Source organism: Podarcis erhardii (assembly GCF_964252035.2).
Source record: "Podarcis erhardii genome assembly, chromosome: 12".
NCBI lineage: Eukaryota > Metazoa > Chordata > Lepidosauria > Squamata > Lacertidae > Podarcis > Podarcis erhardii.
Window position 1 is genome coordinate 32,284,568 of NC_138513.1, and position 21,375 is coordinate 32,305,942.

The 21,375-nt window shown below is 42.6% G+C and overlaps 1 protein-coding gene across 2 annotated transcripts in view; it reads left to right on the plus strand.

The window, feature by feature from the left end:
* CHN2 (chimerin 2) overlaps positions 1 to 21,375 on the plus strand; it is a 149,294-nt gene that overhangs the window by 59,015 nt on the left and 68,904 nt on the right. Inside the window, exons 1-5 of one of the 2 annotated variants that reach the window (XM_081882268.1) lie at positions 1,656 to 2,129; positions 3,774 to 3,829; positions 14,128 to 14,159; positions 16,259 to 16,372; positions 17,889 to 18,177. In XM_081882268.1, coding sequence (XP_081738394.1) covers positions 1,967 to 2,129; positions 3,774 to 3,829; positions 14,128 to 14,159; positions 16,259 to 16,372; positions 17,889 to 18,177 — 654 coding nt within the window. In that variant the 5' untranslated portion in view covers positions 1,656 to 1,966. Of the gene's footprint in view, positions 1 to 1,655; positions 2,130 to 3,773; positions 3,830 to 14,127; positions 14,160 to 16,258; positions 16,373 to 17,888; positions 18,178 to 21,375 lie in introns of those variants that run through there. The other variant, XM_081882267.1, reaches the window with a different exon arrangement.

Below are 21,375 nucleotides of genomic sequence, written 5' to 3' on the forward strand. Positions count from 1 at the left end.
GCATCCTGCAGTCCATTGAACCAAATGAAATTGTACAATTACCAGGTTTCCCAGCAACAATGGCTGCTTTAAAATTAAGCCTTCGCTGCCATTAGGCTTTCCTAATGCTATCTTCTTACCTGCCTAAGTTCAGGTGATGCCACACCAAGCCCATTGTAAGCCATGCCTGAAATTCTGGAGTGATTTATGCTCTGCTCATACTTAGCTGGGGAATAAGAACCGCCAGCTTGGCTACTCTGCACCACCACCACACCAGTTATGAAATTCAATGCAATTACTAGAAAATTGACCTTTTCCACTTGTAACTAAACCCTACAGCTCACTTCTATTGCATTGTGCTATGGTTTGCTGCTTAAGGGCATGTGCTTATGAGCTTGAAATCTCTAGTTCAAATCATGATTCATACAGTCATTAGATGCCAGACTTGCAATACAGTGTTAGTGAAACACTTCAGGAATTTAATGGGGAAACATATAAATGCTAAGCATGCATCTGTCTCTGTTGCCATGATGCTGACCACAAACATTTGTAAGTTTTAGTCTGCTCCTACTGGATCAGAAGTTGACTACAAATATGGTAATATGCTTGTATACAGAATGCCCACATTTGAAATAAATTGTAGACTTGTCTGGGCTGCAGAGAAAGCTACCCCTTTTCTCACTTGTATATTCCCTGAAGACCTGCTTCTTCCATAATGCTTAAAAATCTTTGCTGACTAAAGTAATTTTCTAATGTATTTCATTTACTTGCCTTATTACTGACCAGCTCACTTACTGACATAAGATCGTTAGAGCAGAAGCTGTAAATAGCTCTGGGAGAGCAAGGGGGGAAAGGAACTGAAAAGTAAGCGAAGGATGTAGGGAGAAGAATACAGGGTTGTAAAAGTATTAAACAGCTTTTAGAATACGTGTCTTGTTATCGCTATAGGCAACTAGTATGTATTAGTAGTACAATACGGTAATAGAATATACTATTGTACGCCTGTCCACACCGATATTCCTTATTCTGTATGTGTATTAGAATACTGATGGAACTAAGCTGAAAAAGGGGTTGCTGGGGTGTGTGTCTCTGTCTTTTTCTTTTTTTAAGTACAGGACATGTATATTATAATATATTTTACTTCCTTTAGTTTTACCTGCTTCCTACATGTTAGGTCCGTATAGTTAAAGCTATGGTTTTCCCAGTAGTGATGTATGGAAGTGAGAGCTGGACCATAAAGAAGGCTGATCGCCAAAGAATTGATGCTTTTGAATTATGGTGCTGGAGGAGACTCTTGAGAGACCTATGGACTGCAAGAAGATCAAACCTCTCCATTCTTAAGGAAATCTGCCCTGAGTGCTCACTGAAAGGACAGATCGTGAAGCTGAGGCTCCAATACTTTGGCCACCTCATGAGAAGAGAAGACTCCCTGGAAAAGACCCTGATGTTGGGAAAGATGGAGGGCACAAGGAGAAGGGGACAACAGAGGACGAGATGGTTGGACAGTGTTCTCGAAGCTACCAGGATGAGTTTGACTAAACTGCGGGAGGCAGTGGAAGACAGGAATGCCTGGCGTGCTCTGGTCCATGGGGTCATGAAGAGTCGGACATGACTGAACGACTAAACCACAACAACAAACATGTTAGGAACATAGGAAGCTGCTTTATACTGAGTCCGATCATCGGTCCATGTAGTCCAATAATGTCTTCTCTGGCTGGCAGTGGCCCTGCAGGGTTTCAGGCAGTGGACATTTCCAGCCCTAACTGGACATGATGGGAATTGAATGAAGAACCTTCTCTATGTATGCAAAGCAGATGCTCTACCCCCCAAGCTACCCGGTCCTTCCGCTGTTTTTATTTAAGTTTTACCTGCAGCCAAGCATTTTTGTCTCAAGTGGTGACTGCCGACTGGAAAGAAAGCAAAAGAATGTGGCAAGGCAGGGCCTTCAAAGAGACTTGCACAGGGCAACGTACAGCTGCTACTTCCCATGGAGCAGATCTTTATTTTGTGCGTCCCGCTGTGTGGCCCATTGCAGTCTCTGCACAAACTGGTTTCGCAGGATTTTGTGGCACTTCAAAGCCGTATCGCGGGAAATTTCGCAGAAGTAGAGTCACATCCATTTGCAAGAGTACATTCGGGCAATGTTGTGGGTACTAGTTGGATAATGCCCATTACAAATAAATGAAAAGATAGATAGGTGTCCACATATGAAATTGTATAGACCAGAAGCAGCCTGATCTAATCAATTTAACATCACCTTCGAATTCCACAGAATTAGGTGGGATAGCTACAGTTAGGAAGACTAGGCAAACTTGACTCCCAGCAGTAAGCTATAGCATTTTTGATTAACCATTATGCTTTTTAGGATTATCAGAGATAGGTCAGTGCTAATGCAACAGGAATGGCACCTCACTTCTTTCTTCAGGTTTCACCAGCCACGTTCTCCCTGCACCTGGGCTTGCAAACAATACACAAGTACATACACACCTAAGACTCAGTTGGATTAGTAAAAAAACAGTGTTTTGAATGTGTTATAAACATGCAACACCAGACGGCGCTAGAGAGCAAAAAACATCTCTATGCGATTTTCCATAGCGTTTTTTTCTTTGTGTGTAGATCCACCCCAGTCATTAATATGAACCCTGCCATGGGCATTTAAAGGCAACGCCACATGATGTGGTGTGTTCAGCACAGCGGAAGCCTTGCAAGCCAACACCTCACAAGTTTCCGCTATGGCAAGCAGAAGTCTACATATAAAATTTTGGTCAATAGATTTGTTGGAATGGATGGTGCTAGTACCAATAGCAAATCTAAAATGTGTAGCAATTTTGAAAGATAGGCTTACGTTTCTCTAACTAATTTCCACGTTTCCATGTGTAGAAAAGATGTGCATAAAAACAGAAATCACCCCCATTTGGGGAAACTCATTTGTCATATTGTTGTCACATGCATGGCTATTTTCACTTGAGGAGCAGCCTCATGGGAAGAACTTCTGCCAGTTTTATGCAAAAGTAGCTGTACAGAGCACTGATTGACTAGACGCGGATGGCGCTGTGGTCTAAACCACTGAGCCTCTTGGGCTTGCCAATCAGAAGGTCGGCGGTTCGAATCTGCATGGCGGGGTGAGCTTCCATTCCTCTGTCCCAGCTCCTGCCAACCCAGCAGTTTGAAAGCATGCCAGTGCAAGTAGATAAATAGGTACCGCAGTGGCAGGAAGATAAACAGCGTTTCCATGCACTCTGCCTTCCGTTACAGTGTTCCATTGTGCCAGAAGCAGTTTAGTCATGCTGGCTACATGACCCGGAAAGCTGTCTACTGACAAACGCCAGCTCCCTCAGCCTGAAAGCGAGATGAGCGCTGCAACCCCATAGTCACCTTTGACTGGACTTAACTGGGTCCTTTACCTTTTTACCTAGATGCCTGAGAATTCACAGAGCACCCTCTCCCTCTTCTCCAAGAAGTTTTAAAATCTTAAACCATTCATTATAATTTCTGTTATTTTAAATGGATAATTGTACTAACAACACATGAACCAACCAACCAAAAAGTAGGCAGCCTTTTAGACAGCAGAGGTGAGGAGGAAAATTGATGAGGATATCAAGATTCACTGTGGAGGAAGGTACCTGTGTCCTCTCTATGAATTCTAAATGTGATACTCTATAATACCCCTTGCAAGTCAGCTATTTCCCCTTCATTTGAATTTAGTTTGAAGCATCTTCTTTAAGCCTATCTAAGCAAATGTTAGTATTCATTGCAGCCTTCTAATTACAAACGTGTTTTTTTATGTTTGACAGTGTATCAGTTACAACAGGAAGCACCTCGTCCCAAGAGAATAATTTGTCCTCGAGAGGTCAGTTTCAAGTTTCTCTTCATCTTCTTTAATTGAATGGTCAGCAGCATGCTGATACTGTTGGTCTTCACAGTTTATGTGTGCAGGATGTGATCTATATATTGTCATCCACACAAAAGATTCAAAAGCGCTCTCTTTTTAAAAAATTATAAGGTAAACATTATAAAAACACCAGTCGGTGTTTGTTATAAATTCTAAGCTTTAAGTGATTAATATTATCAAGATGTTTTCAGTACTACTTTTGTGTTCATCAAAGTGTTGTGTATCTTTGTATTTATTACTGCCATAAATGAAGCGGGATTTCCTACCCCACCCCAGCAAGTCTTCCATCAGCTTCACAAACCCTGTTTGTCATCTGAAAATATGCATTTTGACAAATGTTTTAGAATAGCGTAGACAGAATATTGAATTAATAGCATGTGGTCATTCTCCCTACAAGTCTAAAGCACAAAGACAGTATGTAAGAATAGATAATGCCGTGCATTTACTGGCTGTCTCCCAGTTTGGTTTCCTGAAGTTTCTAACAGAGTGCTTTGTTTCTGACCAGTTTTATTCCCATGATGGTGTACTAGGTATGGCTCACCCTAATTGCACAACATCTGAGATGAAGCTGCTGATCTTGGTTTTGTCCCTAGGAAGTTCCCGGTGATGTCTGTATAGGCCTTATGAAGGTCACCGGAAGTGTTCCTGATTGAAGACACAGATCTGCTGTAACTATCAGAGGTGCTAACTGAGAAACACACATTTCAAGTGGATAAGCGGCTCTGTCTGATGCTTCAGTAGCTCTGAGCAGAGAGGACTCCCTAGTCTTCCTCCTGAAATAGATCTGTCCCAGTCGATGCATCACCTGCAGAGCAAATCTGCTGGTTGGAAAGAGCAGTTTCCAGCATCAAGCGGGAGCCCTTCCCAGTAGCAGATCTGTTCATGAATAAGCTCCTCAGTTGTCAGGCTTAAAAGCAATTCTTTTGTTTTCTGCAGGTGGGAATGGCACACCCACTGCAGCAGAGTTCTCCAGGAGAAGGGAGGGAGAGATCGCTTCTCTTTCTCCTGGGAAGAAGCTGTGTGGTTCGAATGTGCTTGAAGCTCCTCTAGTTGTCTCTTTAGTATGATAATGATTTTTAGTCGTTTTTAAGGACATGTTTCTTCACGTTTGCTAGCAAGCAAGAATAGCCAGAAGCAATACTGTTAAGCAGAGTCACCTTTGCACAGTATACTCAGTGCATTTCCATGTGTGCCATGAGACTTGTTGGTGTACCTTAAGTTGTGATGAGTGAGGTCATTGTGGCTCATACTGAGATTGACTCAGAAATAAGGCAGCCTATAATGTTTTGGAAGACACAAGATGAATGAAGCTAGGGGAGAAAAACTGGGAAGTTGTCTCTGGCTTGGGTTTTCATCTTGTTCTTCTATATACAGTGGTACCTCAGGTACTTAATTTGTTTCGGAGGTCCGTTCTGAACCTGAAACTGTTCTTAACCTGAACCACCACTTTAGCTAATAGGGCCTCCTGCTGCTGCCACACCGCCGGAGCACGATTTCTGTTCTCATCCTGAAGCAAAGTTCTTAACCTGAGGTAATATTTCTGGGTTATATTTCTGTAACCTGAAGCGTATGTAACCCGAGGTACCACTGTACTTGGTAATTCTATCTTCAATAACGTCTTCCACCAATTCTCCCTGAAATGATGCAGAGACGTCTTTCCCATACGGCTTAGTGGTGCGTCGCGCCAGGGCGCTGGCCTCTCAAGGGTGCCACAGTGAGTGGGGGAGCTGCGCGGCTTTGCTGGCGGCCTCCCCTTTCCCTGCACGACCGCCAGCTGCGCCCTGCCAACTATATGGCTGGCGAGTGTGCAGCTTCCTTCCCAAGCCTCCGTGAGAGGAGAGCGATGCCTGCAGAGGCTTAGGATGACTGGCAGGCGCGCAGTTTCCCTCCCAAGCCTCTGCTGGGATTGCTTTTCCTGCAGCAGCATTGGGGGGGGGGGAGTTGCGCCCCCCATAGCTGGCAGTGTGCAGCTTTGCCCCCCCCCATCCGTGGTAATTTGGGGGTGCTGGGCGGATATTTGCACCCCGGCGCCACATCTGCTAAAGACGGCCCTGAAATGATGTTAAGCTAACCAGCCTGTGATTTCTTAGATACACTCAGATCCATTTTTTAAAACTGGTGTTAAATACCTCCCTCCCCAAAAGAAACAAAGATAACACAATGAGATTAATATCAAATTAAAATATTATTATCCTAACACCCAATTATATAAATGTTACCTTTTACGCATTTCATAATGGTTGAAGGAATGGAGCATTGTAGATGACTCTTGGAACAAATTCCCCCCTGTATAAACTCCCATTACAAAATAGCTTAATGTTCATGCAGCTTATTGGTTTGGCATAATGCTAAATCGGTGTTGGAAGTCTCTCTCTGCTGGAGATTTTCAGAAATTGCTAACAATTATTCAGCAAAACAGTGTTCACTACAATGGCAAATTTGAATAAACTGTCCCTGGTGCATACAAAGCATGCACTTCCTAAACCGGACTATTATGCAGAGAAATGTGTCAGCTAATTACTTTGCTCATTGTTCTTAATTCTAATTACAGTTTTAGAAAACACTATTGCTAGTAAAGATAGTAAAATATGTGATAGCTTGGGGAAAAGCAAAACATTTTACCATCCTCTGCTCTTAATTCTGTACGAAATGGGAATGGGATTTTTATTCATAAGTGCCTGTTTATTTTTCAGCTGGATGTAATATGCAGAAATCTTCAAAGTATAAATAAATACAAGTAGTAATGTATGAAGGGGTTTATCATATGTAAATGTGAAATGTTCCTCTGTTTTCTGCTTAGATTTTCCTGAAAGCCTAGCTGTAAAACAAGAGCTTGAAGATTACTATGGTATCTTTTTGGCTTGTAATATTCTCACTGTGGTGCTAAAGCATCCAGGAATTCCTTTACTTCACGTAAAATTCAGTAAAAGATAATATAAAATATTGGATTTTGACTTGGGAGACATAAATCTAAATAAGAGACTCAGCCATCGATGTTTTGTTCCCCAGTTGTTCACATCTAAGGATGGAATATTTATTCATGGATTTAAATGGATAATACATGATTTGATGTGAAATGGTCCTGAATCATTCTATGTCCTCAAGTAATGTTTTACATAAGAGACGTACAGGCAAAGCAAATCTCAGTTGGCATTTGGTTTGTGCTGCCTGTCCGGAATGACATTTGAAAGCAGGAGTTCTAGAACAAGTGGAGGAAGTATGTATATACATGTCCTCATTTTCACAGGACTTCACCCTTCAAATAAGCAATAGCCACAAAGCAGCATCCCTAAACCTATAGTAGTTAAGGTTCTCTGTACTTGACCCAGTAAGTCAAGAAGGAAATACTAAGTTGAAGATTCCAAACAGAGTGAAAGGCTTTAGCTACTGATGTCATGAGCCCTGCAGAACCTTTGGGATCAGGTGTGGATTGGCAGGTGCTCAGGAGAAGGAGGAAGAAACAGAGGGGGAGCTGAACGGTGAGAACTGTCATGGTCCCTGAGTTATGGGGCTGGTCAGACAAAGAAGGGGGAGGAATGAGCTGCTCACAGAAGAACCCAAGGAGGTTCCAGTGGGATAGGACAGGACATACCAAACCAGAGTCATGGGGACTTGAGGAGCTGCTTAGGAAGGAGGATCATGGAACACACCTAGTGGGGGAGGGGGGTCCCCTCACTCCATGTAATCTCCCCATCAGTCTCCCAGGCACCCACACAGCCTTTCCTCCAAGATCACCAAGGCCCACCTTCAACTCAGTCACTCTGAATGTAGTGCCAACTCTGGAGTTGCCGTTTCTGGCTCCCCAGCTCTTCAGAGGAGGTGGCTGCCCAGCCTGTCCCATATCCGCTCCCCAGAAGACATTGACACATCCTCTGTTGCCGAGGTCATGAAGAAGACACCAGCACAGGCATGAACAGACAGGGAAGACCCACCCTTCTCAGAGGAGTGCCTGCTTGCATGCCCAGTTTCAGGAACAGCCTCAATTGCCATCCTAAGTTTTGCCTGCCCCATTCCCATATAACAAGGTTTGTAGGGGGTGTGTTGCTGGTTGGGTCAATGTCTTAGCTTGTCTAGCCATGTGTAGCACCTATGATGTCTTTGAACTCTGCCTGTGTACTGTACTGATCTGAGAATTAAAGATTTTGGTAGATACTGCAATTTGAGTTCGCGTTCTTCCTCCAGTGAGAGCCAGGACAGGAACCTAGGCTGGAGGTGGGAGACTCTCTCCTTTCTGCCCTGACTTCAGCTACCTCTGAAGGGATGCTGGTTCTCCTTCCCCCAGCTTTTCTGCAGAACACAGAGCCTCAGCAGAGGCTGAGAAGGACTTGGAGGGGCGGGAGGAGGCAGAACCAGAGGTGGCAGCGACTGAACAGGAGCCCAAACAGAAGGGGACAAGCTTGTCATCTAGAACCAGACACCACCTTCACAGATGGGAGCAAACTCCCCACCAAGGAGAGTGTGTTTGCAGTTCCCAACATTTGCAAAGTGCGTGAGTCTTGTGAGTTAGTGCACTCCACCTGTTATGTAAATGATTGGCCGGTGTGGTGTGGGAACAGGTTGGGGCATCTTAGCTGCTTACATCTCTTTCAAAACTTCTTGACCTACTCTTGTCCCTCGTATGCTAAGCATCTCAGAAAAGGGAGTAGGGTGACATCATACACCGCATGATGTCATGCAAAGTATAAAACAATACCATGTATCCTAAGTGTCTCAGACTAGAGAAGGATGACATCATAAAGCAGATTGTGTCCAGTGAGTCAATCTCAAATGTTTTCCAACTAGATAAATGACTTAATTAAATATGTATATTTAGGCACTGATGCCAGGAAAGGAAATCTGTTCAGGATGAAATAGTCTGTTCCCCAGGGATGGTTTGTCCACCTGGCAGCTGAATAAGAGACTTTTCCAAAGGAAATGTAGTCCTAATTTTGTAAATGTGGAGCAGGTGGATTTGTATTTGGATATACAGTCAGGCCTGGAGGAAGTAAAGTTGAGGGGGAAATAGAAGACAACAGATATAGAGGCAATTTAACCTAGTTTTAGATTTAATCAGTTTTAGATTCCATTTTAGATAAACCCTGGTTTGCCATGGCACCTGAGCCTTAGGAACTGCCATTAATTTTAACTATTCATAATCGTAAGATAGGGACGCGGGTGGCACTGTGGGTTAAACCACAGAACCTAGGACTTGCTGGTCAGAAGGTCGGCGGTTCGAATCCCCGCAACAAGGTGAGCTCCCGTTGCTCGGTCCCTGCTCCTGCCAACCTAGCAGTTCGAAAGCACGTCAAGTGCAAGTAGATGAATAGGTACCGCTCCGGCGGGAAGGTAAACGGCGTTTCCGTGCGCTGCTCTGGTTTGCCAGAAGCGGCTTAGTCATGCTGGCCACATGACCCAGAAGCTGTACACCAGCTCCCTCGGCCAATAAGCGAGATGAGCGCCGCAACTCCAGAGTTGGACACGACTGGACCTAATGGTCAGGGGTCCCTTTACCTTTAATCGTAAGATGCTCAGGGTAATTCACCTGGTTCTTCCACGCCACTTTATCTTCACAACAATTCCAGGTGAGACTGGTATAGCAACTGGCCCAGTTGAGTCTCAGGCCTGAGTAGCAAAGGGAATCCAATGTCTCCTCACTCTTAGTCCAACAAACAAAGCATTACACCCAACTCAGCCTCATGTGAAGTATGACTTCTTGAAAGCAGCAAAGAGCCACATCTGAACATTTTCCTGCTACTTCCCTTACTAAAAAGTAACATAAGAAGTGATCATGAATTATTCCCAAATGTTTTGACCCTACAAACAGATCAGCCAGCGATCGACTGAGAGCTATTAAAGTAGCTCTGAAATCTGTGACTTTTTTTGCTGCTGGCAGCAGTCCTACACACAATGAAGACATGCTTGAAACCCAGTGGCCTCCTTTGTGAATCCAGATTCTTATCGACTGCTGAACTTCTACAGATTTGTCTATCTTTGTTATGTCCCTATTGGCTAGCTGCCTCACTTGCCTGTGTTGTTAGCAGATTCTCCTGTAAGATATGGTAGAATCTGCCCGTTGAACAGTTGTTAATTCTTCATAAGGTGAGCCTACAGATCAAATCGATTTGCATTTCCCTCACATCTTACCAAGTACATGTCATTGACACTTTATTTCTGTATACAGTGGTACCTCTGGTTAATAACTTAATTCGTTCTGGAGGTCCGTTCTTAACCTGAAACTGTTCTTAACCTGAAGCACCACTTTAGCTAATGGGGCCTCCTGCTGCCACCGTGCCACCGGAGCACGATTTCTGTTCTCATCCTGAAGCAAAGTTCTTAACCCGAGGTACTATTTCTGGGTTAGCGGAGTCTGTAACCTGAAGCGTATGTAACCTGAGGTACCACTGTATCTGAAATAATTGTCATTTATATCCTCTATTTAATTATCTTCTTTTGTTCCTTCGTTGTTGAATGGGCTTGACATGTTTGCTATCCACTATTCTTTAAGGTAGATTTCTAGACTTTGGTAACATTCTTTCACATGCCACCATTGGATATAACCTAATCTGATCAAAATACTACATTTGGGCTTTTACTCTCACCATGACTAATGTGCTAAAGGGCATTTTATGCAAATGTTTATCTTCTGGACTTTGAACGTCTTACTAATGCACTTTTCAGATTTTCCCATCATTAACAGATTAGATGATTAGGCAACATGGTTGGGTGTGGGTGCACAAAGATAATTACAGAGGCTGTCTGGTTGTAAATTGATCTTTAGATACTGGTGATTGGTAAATGCAACTCTAGCTACTCCCAGTTACAAAATCCTAGATAAAATCTTCAGTGTAATCTGCAACCTATACTCCCCCCCACAAAAAAAGTCCATAGTGGTCCTGGGAAAGGAATACACATCTACAAAACTTTATTAGCATTTGGAAATGCAGTCAAAGTCCTTTTTCTTTGCTTCTCATCTTGACAAATACTTTGTTTTGGAAACTGGATGCATTTTCGTTTAAATTGTGTGAATTCTTCTACAACTGAAGCAGTGCCACCATTTTCAATGCCCTTTTTTAACATTTTTTTTAAACTTACATCAATTTATGAAGAAGCAGCATTTTCATTTCAAAGCTGGTTTAATTCAAAAATCATAAGAAGTCATTAGGGTGATCTCACACATCAGCTTGAATGCAGATTATTTGAGAGGAGAAATTGTATTTAGGGCATATATTTATCCCACAGTCATTGGTCATAATGCTTTTCTGTGAAGTTTCTGCTATACAGTGGCATGTTTTTACAATAACATTTTTACTGTGCTTACTGGAGATCACTATAGCACACATTCCAAAGGGGAGGAATTGCAGTTCAAGGTCACTGCAATCTTACACTTAGCGTATATGTTTTGTTGACTCATCAAGAGTGCATACCTTGATTCTAAATGTATTTTACTTGCAAAAAAAAAAATGCCACTAGTTTCGACAGAACTCTTCTTTTTAAGATTACATTGGTTACAGCTCCAAACAACATCCAGTAAGTCTTCAATGCATGTCTACCATGCATTAACATAACAGAAATTGATCCAGAAATTCTTCCATCCTTCAAAGCAGTACTGTATAGTGTTGCACATTTCTGCCACAGTTTGTCATTGTGGGTGGACTTGCTTGGAGTCACACATTCATTTTAAGATGCCTTGTGAGATGCAGTTTTCTCTAATCTTAGCTATGTCAGTGTGTTCAGAAGCTGTCATATCTGTATGAACTATGATCTTGAAGTCAGAGAGATGTGCCATGCCTGAAACCTCACCAAACATTATTTTTGAGAAAGGCATTTTCATGAAGCTGTTTGACATTTTACACTTGGGTTGTGGTGACGCTAGAATGCTGCTCTGGGCTCCTTGGAGAAATGTTGAGATAAAAATATAGTAAGTAAATAGACACTAGGCATTGCAGAGAGATTCCTCTGCTGAGGATTTGGGGTTTCAGAAAATTTTCTAGTATGCTATCGCAAGGGGGGTGGAATGCATCAAAGGATATGTAAGAGATAAGTTAGATTCTTTTACTGTATCATCAGGAGTTTTGGTTTTGGCAATTGCTGACAGATATTTATGAGGTTTCCAGCTAAGCACTGTATTCTGAGCTCTCAAGGGACGAAATTTGTACTAACCAGAATCAAACAACATTTGAGTTTGTCTGTGTTATATGTTGTTACTATTATTTATTAAACAGTTTAGTTGCTTTTTTTGCCAGTGCAATCCAAAGTGACCTGCAACAATAAATAATAAACATTAAAAAAGACAAAGAATAGAAAAAATCTAAAATACTTTCATACTTTTAAAGGCAGGAACAGAACACCCCAGCAATTAAATGAGACTACAGATAATTAAAAGACGAAGCCCTAGCAGAAAATAAATGTTTTTGCTGGTGCCTAAAGATACGTACCACAGAGCCTAAGGCTTGCCGATAAGAAGGTCGGCGGTTCGAATCCCCACGACGGGGTGAGCTCCCGTTGCTCGGTCCCTGCTTCTGCCAATCTAGCAGTTCAAAAGCACGTCAAAGTGCAAGTAGATAAATAGGTACCGCTCCGGCGGGAAGGTAAATGGCATTTCTGTGCCCTGCTCTGGTTTGCCAGAAGTGGCTTAGTCATGCTGGCCACATGACCCGGAAGCTGTACACCAGTTCCCTCGGCCAATAAAGCGAGATGAGCACCGCAACCGTAGCGTTGTCCACGACTGGACCTAACGGTCAGGGGTCCCTTTAAAGATATGCAACAATGGCACCAAGTGAGCTTCCCTGGGGAAAGCATTCCACAAATGGGGAAGCCCCACTGAAAAAAGTGGTACCCTGTGGATCTCTTGGGGAGGTGGGGCACACAGAGAAGGATCTTGGATGGCAATCACAGGGTCTGGGTCAGTGCATGTGGGGAGAGGCAGTCCTTGAGGCCCAGAGCTGCATAAAGCTTTATAGGTCAAAACCACCACTTTGAACTGTTGCTATGAAGCTAACTGGTAGCCAGTGTAGTTGAGTCAGGGTTGGTGTTAATTTACTCAAACTGTCTTGCATCCTGGCGGCCAAATTCTGCACCAGCTGCAATTTCCAAACTATCTCCAAAGGCAGTCCCACGTATAACACATTGCAGTAATCTAACCTAGAGTTTACCAGAGCATGGACAACAGAAGTTAGGCTAGCGGTGTCCAGATAGGGGTGTAACTGCTGGAAGGAGTTCTGCACCACTGAGGCCATTTGACCCTAGGAATTTTTGTGGTCAGCCACAATAGCTGGAACATGTTACCCATGAAAAATCTAGGCAGACAAGTAGGAATAACCATCAACAAGCTGGAAACCAAGCCCCAGATTAGTTCTGTTTGGATATAGCGTGTGTGAATACCAAAGACAATAGCATTGCAAATAGGCAGTGTAACATGCATTGTTAGAAACAGGTTACCCTGCAGTGCATTCATGTTCTCTGCCTTGTGTAATTAGGTATCCTGAGACTTGCAAGACACTGATCACCAGCCCAAGGACTCTGCTGTGTAGTAGTAATAAATTTACTATTCGTAACAGGTTACACCTGACTGGATTTCCCAATAAACATTACAAGGCATTTCTTTCTTTCTTTCTTTCTTTCTTTCTTTCTTTCTTTCTTTCTTTCTTTCTTTCCATTGCAATAAAGATTAAAACATTAAAATGAAATGAGTCTTGACAACCATATGTCAGGAGTGCTCTGATGGTGTTTCCTGCTTGGCAGGGGGTTGGACTCGATGGCCCTTGTGGTCTCTTCCAACTCTATGATTCTATGATTCTATGTTTAAAGCCTATTTTTATGGATCCAACCATAATTTAGTATTGTTTACTGAAAGACTGCCAGTGAAAAGCACATTAGTAAAGACTATTTAAATCAGAGGCAACTGTTAATATTCCAGCACTATGCTCCAAATATTAGATGAACATTGAACAAAAACATAGTGCATCAAATTTTGTAAGGAACTGCCCCCTGCTGGCCTGGCATTTGTTTGCGTATAATTGCCAGATTAAAATTTTCAGCATTACGTGTAGCATTTAAAATTAATCCTTTGTGCTCTCTTAGATAAAGGATGCCATCCTCCAGGTTTCCTGCTCTGCAGGCAACACTTATTTCACCCTAAAACACTTTTTTAAAGTTGTAACCTGAAGTATTTGTGGTTGGGCAAAATATTGATGATATTATTGTTTCACCAGCTTTAATTTTTATTGTTGCTTCTACTGATGTATATCTAACTGTGTTGTCTTTTTCCCCCCATTTAGGTGGAGAACAGACCGAAATACTACGGACGAGAGTATGTATTAAATGATTTGTAGGAAAATAACTTTTTAAGTAATAATTTGATGCACGACACTGTGCAATTTAAAATTGCTATGAAGAGATCGTTTAATGTTAATGAAGAGATAATTTAACTCAGTGTTATTTCTCTATTTCTTTCCATGTACTTACTCAGTTTTTTCTTGACTTCCCAGACTCTTCGTTTGCATGCATGTGAATTGTACCTATAGCGTATATACATTTCAGTATGTATTTTGCAGTTAGAGATGTAGAACAATCCTAACCCAGCCCTGGGAACAACTGGAGAAGTGGAGCCACTGCTGTTGGTCAGGAAAGAAGGTGGCGGGGATGTTTTTGCTTTGGTTGTTTGTTTAAAGGGAAAGACCAACTGGGTAACGCCAGAGGCCCATCTAGAAGAGTTTGGATTTGATATCCCGCTTTATCACTACCCAAAGGAGTCTCAAAGCAGCTAACATTCTCCTTTCCCTTCCTCCCCCACAACAAACACTCTGTGAGGTGAACGGGGCTGAGAGACTTCAGAGAAGTGTGACTAGCCCAAAATCACCCAGCAGCTGCATGTGGAGGAGCGGAGACGCGAACCCGGTTCCCCAGATTACGAATCTACCGCTCTTAACCACTACACCACGCTGGCTCCCAGAATAGTCCAGAATCCTATTCCCACGGTGGCCAGCAGCAGCAGCACTCTCCCAGCTTGTGATTTCTAAGAGCTGGGATTCAGAGGTCTACTTCCTGCAACAGGAGAACAAGGCCATCGTGATTCATAGCCTTTGACATCCTTATCGTCCTTGGTAAGGTGCAGTAGAGTGGGCCACCTGTCAATGGGCCAGCTTAAAATCCATGGAATCCTTGGCCTGTTCTGCTCCACCCCATTTTGGAAACTTGTGCTAGCTGTGAGCAGCAGCCTGCCATTAACGCAAGTACAGCAAGGGGCTTCTGTAGCAGTGGACCCCCCCCCCAGCCCCACCAGCAGACCCAGGGAGAAGGACTCTTCCACCCAGTCTTCTGCATTTATTTTGTAAATCTTAACTTAGGTCTCCTTTTCAGAATCACATAATTGTAGAGTTGGAAGGGACCACATGGATCATCTAGTCCATCTCCCTGCAATACCCAGTGTGGGGCTCGAACCCACAACCTTGAGATTAAGAGCTCTACAGACTGAGCTATATGATCCAGTCTGAATCTGGTGTTGTCTATTCCAAACTTTAAAATGCTGGAAAGCGTAATGCTGGTGGTCAGCAAAAGAGGTTTAAAGACTCTCTCAAGGCAAAACTAATAAAATGTAGTATAAACACCGACAATCGGGAAACACTCGCCTGCAAGTGCTCCAGCTGGAGAACAGCCTCTACCAAAGGTGTCATGGACTTTGAAGACGCTTGAACTCAGGACGAAAGGGAGAAACATGCTAAGAGGAAGGCACATTTGGCAAACCCTCACCGTGATCGACTCCCACCCAGAAACCTATGTCTCCAGTGTGGAAGGACATATGGATCCAGAATTGGCCTCCACAGTCACCTACGGACACACTATTAAGACCATGTTCATGGAAGACTATCTTACTCGGCCACAAGTGATCGCCAAAGAAGAAGAAGTCATATAAAATTGATCCAAAGGCAGAAGAGCCGGGAGTATAGGCAGATTACTAAAACCAGGCCCTGCTAAGCCCCTGGTTCCAATATTTATTTATTTAAAATATTTATATCCTGCCTTTCTAAGACAGCAGCCTTTTAAGGAGGCTTTTAACAGCAGCGGAACAGCTGTAGGAAAATCCCAAAGCAATAATTAAAGTGCAGCGCAAATAAATCAGTTGTGTATCACCACCATGGACAGCAGAATTCACCAAAAGCAGCCTGAGCAAATTAATGGAAAGTTTACGGGTGCAATTTTAATCTTGATTGCAGCATTCCTTGCTATTAGTTCCTTCGAAGATGTTTCCTCTGGCATCACTTTGTTATACATACAGAGGGACACAACCCTATCATGAACTATTTTGTGGTGACTTTTATGTGTCCTCCTTCTGTGTTTTAACACTGAGTTCCTGTGGCCTTTCTCCCATTCAGAGTTATTCTCTAACCTGATGGCTTTCTGTTCCATCAGGTTTCATGGGATCATTTCTCGTGAGCAAGCCGATGAATTGCTTGGAGGTGTAGAAGGCGCATATATTCTCAGAGAGAGCCAGCGGCAGCCTGGATGCTATACCCTAGCTCTCAGGTGAGCTTTGCTGCTTCTGGTTGCAAATTGTAAGAAGTGCTTGTTGGCCATTGGGAACCTGAAGGAATTGTAGTTATAACAACTATATGCAAAACAGTATACTTTAAAAATGGTATGATGTCATCTGTAACGTGTTAGATATTACGATCCTTTAAACTTTAAAGCATAAATTTTTGCAGACTCAATAGTTGATTTTTTGCACTTTCTGTGTTAATAACAATTTATTATTTATACCCCACTCATCTGGCTAGGTTTTCCCTGCCACTCTGGGCGGCTCCCAACAGAATATTAAAAACACAATAAAACATCAAACATTAAAAACTTCCCTTCAGATGTTTTCTAAAAGTCAGATAGTTGTTTATTTCCTTGACATCTGATGGGAGGGCATTCCACAGGGCGGGCGCCACTACTGGGAAGACCCTCTTCCTGGTTCCTTGTAACCTCACTTCTTGCATTGAGGGAACCGCCAGAAGGCCTTCGGAGCTGGACCTCAGTGTCCAGGCTGAACTATATGGGTGGAGATGCTCCTTCATGTATACTGGGCCGAGGCCGTTTAGGGCTTTAAAGTTCAGCACCAACACTTTGAATTGTGCTTGGAAATGTACTGGGAGCCAGTGTAGGTCTTTCAGGACTGGTGTTGTGTGTTCTCGGCCGCCACTCCCAGTCACCAGTCTAGATGCATCCAAAGGACAGTAACAGCCACAGAGTACCCCCAAAATTATTCACATTATATCAACACCATTACCAGTTAGAACTAAAATTATACCAGTTATACCTACAAGACTATATTTAACCATGAATTGTATTTAACCATGATTTAAGAGTATCTTGGGTACAGGAAACTTAGAGCGGCTAACCTCTGGAGGTGCATAAGTTAGCTATCCCTACCTAGTGCAAATGAAGAACGCCGCCTTATTGTGCTATGAGCACTTCATTTGCAAATAAGGGGGTCGCAGGCTGTCTTGAGTCTTTCATCAACTTCACTTACTGATTTCTAAACCCTGTTTAAAGGATACAGTGAATTGTATGCCACAGATTGTGCAAGACTTTCAGCTCGTCCCCTGTGATGAGCAAGGTTCCCCCTGGTAACTTCAAACATAGCTAAGTTCCACATTGGCTCTGATTTGCGCCGATATTAAAGACACGGAGCTGGTTTTGATTCCTGTGTAAGAGGACACCCTGCTATACCTTGGTTTACTAATGCTGTGTTGTGACTGTTTAACCACAGTTAAGAACAGCAGGATAATGAGCAGAAGGGAAGCAGGGATTGCATTAGTCCAAAGTTGTCTTCTGAGTGCAGTTGAGGATGTTCTGCACCGGTCTATAACACATGTTCATGCAGCCCTGGCACAAACCTGTTTCATCTGAATATATACCGGTTCCTTGAGTCTGTACTCCGTCCTCCACCTTTATAGCTAATGAGGAACATGTCCTTTTTATAGCCTGCATCATCTGAGAAATCAATGTTTTTAGTGTTCGAACACTAATGCAACAAGTTCATTTTGTTTTAATGCAGGTTTGGCAATCAGACCTTAAACTACAGGCTTTTTTACGACGGGAAGCACTTTGTAGGGGAAAAGAGGTTCGAGTCAATCCACGATTTGGTAACAGACGGCTTGATAACACTGTACATAGAAACCAAGGCTTCTGAATATATTTCAAAAATGACGACAAACCCTATCTATGAACACATTGGATATGCCACTTTGCTTAGAGAAAAAGTATCCCGGAGACTGAGTAGATCAAAAACTGAATCGAGAAAAGCTAGTGTAACCACATGTGAAGAAAACGCACCAGTTGAAAAGGTAAGGTGATTCATGAGGAAATCAATCCATGTATAGATCTACCTTTAAAAAATGCATCTGGAGCACTCAGTCATTAAAATGCACTCAGTGGCTTGTCATCAACTAACTTTTAGTCAAAGTAAACCCACTGAAATGAATGGGCCTCAGTCATGGCCATTAATTTCAGTGGGCCTACTCTGAGTAAATGTTAGTTGGCTACAACCCAATGTATTTGTTTATATGTTAACATTTGAGGTGCAAGCGGAAAGCTGAAATCAGATCTATGAAATTATTCTGTTCCTCCATTGGGAATGAACTCCAGATGATTGCGTGCCCTGCCTACAATAGCATTGTAACAACAACAACAACAATTGTATACCACCCTTCCTCTCTAGATCTCAGGGTGGTTCCTTTCTGCACTTAAGAAATATGTGTCCAGGTAGCATCTCCTAGATAAAATGAGTGGAAAAGAGCACCTGAGCACATACAAATATTTAAATTCAAATGAGAAGCTAGGTCTCTTGAGCTCAGCATTATATACATCGATAAGCAATACCTCTCCATGGTTTAAGGCATAATTCCTCCTCTCCCAGTCTTACCTGGAGATGCTGGTGATTGTAACCTCCCCACCTGGTTTGCAGTATCTGTCTAAAAGAGAATGTAGCCTTGCTATTGATTCCTGAATGTAAGAATTTGTGCTGATTGCCTGTTCACCAGATCTCAAGTTTGTTAGCCTTTTAACACAAAGTTCAAATCTCTGCTTTACTATTTTGGTGAATGGGCCTGATTTTGGGGGCGTGGCTTTTCTTTCTTTCCATCTTTGCTTTTCGAAGTTGTTTTTGTAGTAGCTGAGCGAACAAGTAGTAGTTAACATAAAGCAATTCACGGATAAATGCAGCTGAAATCAGTTTGAAATGTGTGGCAAATGATGAATATTCTTATAAGAGGTTGTGTGTTCCCGCAGATTGAAAAATATTTCAAACGAAACCTCTTTTCTGGTGTAAGTGCTTTTGAAGGTTATTTAATACATAATTGACATAATGTGTTTGCATCGCAATCAAGATTATGTTGTTGACCCGCGTCTGAAAAGCAGTGCATAGCTGCTGGAGGATATAATTTATAGTTTTTATTTATGATAGTGTTTCAGTCCTATAAGGACATTTCTAAAGACATTCTCTGTTCAAGACAGCAAACATCTTAAGTTGAACTGGCTTTCGTTTCTAGTGCAAATGATCAAGGAAGACATAAGCAGAGTAAAATACACAAGAAAACTTTATTTAATAATATTTAGAGCAACTGACATTTCAGGCTTGTGGAAACAGTAACACAAATTTAAACTCAATTAACTATAAATTACTATTATTTGAGAGACGCATGCCCAGAATAGAAAAGCACCTTACAAGGCTGTGATGAGCTGGTTTTTTGGATTTTATTTCATCATAGTTCAAAATCAGAGAGCTTCACTGTCAGAAAAAGGAAGGAATCATAGAATAGCAGAATTGGAAGGGACCAAGAGGGTCATCTAGTCAAACCCCCTGCAATGCAGGAATCTTTTTAGCCCAAAATTTCAAGTTGTCAGACTTCTGACAATCAGATCACTGTAGTTTTAAACCCTGGCCAGTGGATCCATGTGCATACCCTTATGCTATTCGTGTGCTGCTTCATGTGACAATATTTGCATGCTCACCTGCTGAATACATTGTGCCACCCATTATTTCAGGTATGGAGAAAAGAGGGGGGAAACTTAAGTTCAGATTCTACCACGCCATCTGCAAAAACTTTCCAACAGACGATTTTGTGAGAACTGGTGGTGCAGGACATAAATTCAGCCACTGTAGACCACCCTTTATACAACACTGGGTGCTGGAGACTGTCATTGATTAGTGTGGCATAGTTTGTAATTTGAGAAAGTAGTTTTCTATCCCAAAGAAACGTTTCCTCCTAACTGATACGAAATAGGTTTCCTGCTATCAATACAGTGGTGCCCCGCAAGACGAATGCCTCGCAAGACGGAAAACCCGCTAGACGAAAGGGGCGGGTTTTTCGAGGCGCTTCGCAAGACGAATTTCCCTATGGGCTTGCTTCGCAAGACGAAAATGTCTTGCGAGTTCCTGCGGGGTTTTTTTTCCTTCCCCCCCTTTTTTCTAAGCCGCTAAGCCGCTTATCTACTTATCCCCTACGCCGATAAGCCGCTAAAAGCCGCTAAAAGCCGCTAATAGCGCTAATCCGCTAAGCCGTCAATGGGCTTGCTTCGCAAGACGAAAAAACCGCTAGACGAAGAGAATCGCGGAACGGATTAATTTTGTCTTGCGAGGCACCACTGTATTCCTCCAGTCTTTAAGCCAACACTACTATTCTGCTTATAAACAGAATAAATTTATGAGTGGAACTTGGGAAGCAGGATTGGGTTGTTGGTTTGCCTTGTATTCATTGCTCCATCTCCCAGTCTCCAAGCTGTGGTCCCTGAAATGTGCTAAGAAAAATGCTGCAGGAAGTTAATGTATTGTTGATAGCCGTAGCAAATATATATTTTTTCTTGTTGGAGTACGTTGCATTACATTTCAGAAAAATCTAATTTGTGATGGTTGGCAAAGACCATTATTAGTATGGGAGAAAGGATTTTATCCATGCTGTATAGAACCATAACATATTGTGACTGAAGCGGGGCAGGGGACATAAGCTATTTTGGCAGAGCAACTGTTACCCCTCAGTACCTCTTAGAAACATCCCTACTTCTAAGATATGGTATAGAATCATAGAATTGTAGGGTTGGAAAATACCAGGAGGGTAATCTAGTTCAGCTCCCTGCACTGCAGGAATCTTGACTAGATCATACATGACAGGTGGCTATCCAACCTCTGCTTAAAAACCTCCAAGGAAGGAGAGTCCACCACATCTTGTGGAGGTCTGTTCCACTGTCAAACAGCTCTTACTGTCAGAAAGTTCTTCCTGATGTTTCATCGGGATCTCCTTTCTTATAAATTGAATCCATCAGGTTCTAGCCTCTGGAGCAGGAGAAAACAAGATGGCTCCATCCTCCATGTGGCAGCCCTTTAGATATTTGAAAATGGCTAAAGGAGAGAATGTCAACAGGAGAATGCTAGGTATGCAATTAACTCACCAGTTAAAATCAGCATGACTTAAATTTTGGATTTGGCGCCCAGTGGCATAGCGTGGGTTGTCAGCACCCGGGGCAAGGCAAGTAATTTGCGCCCCCTA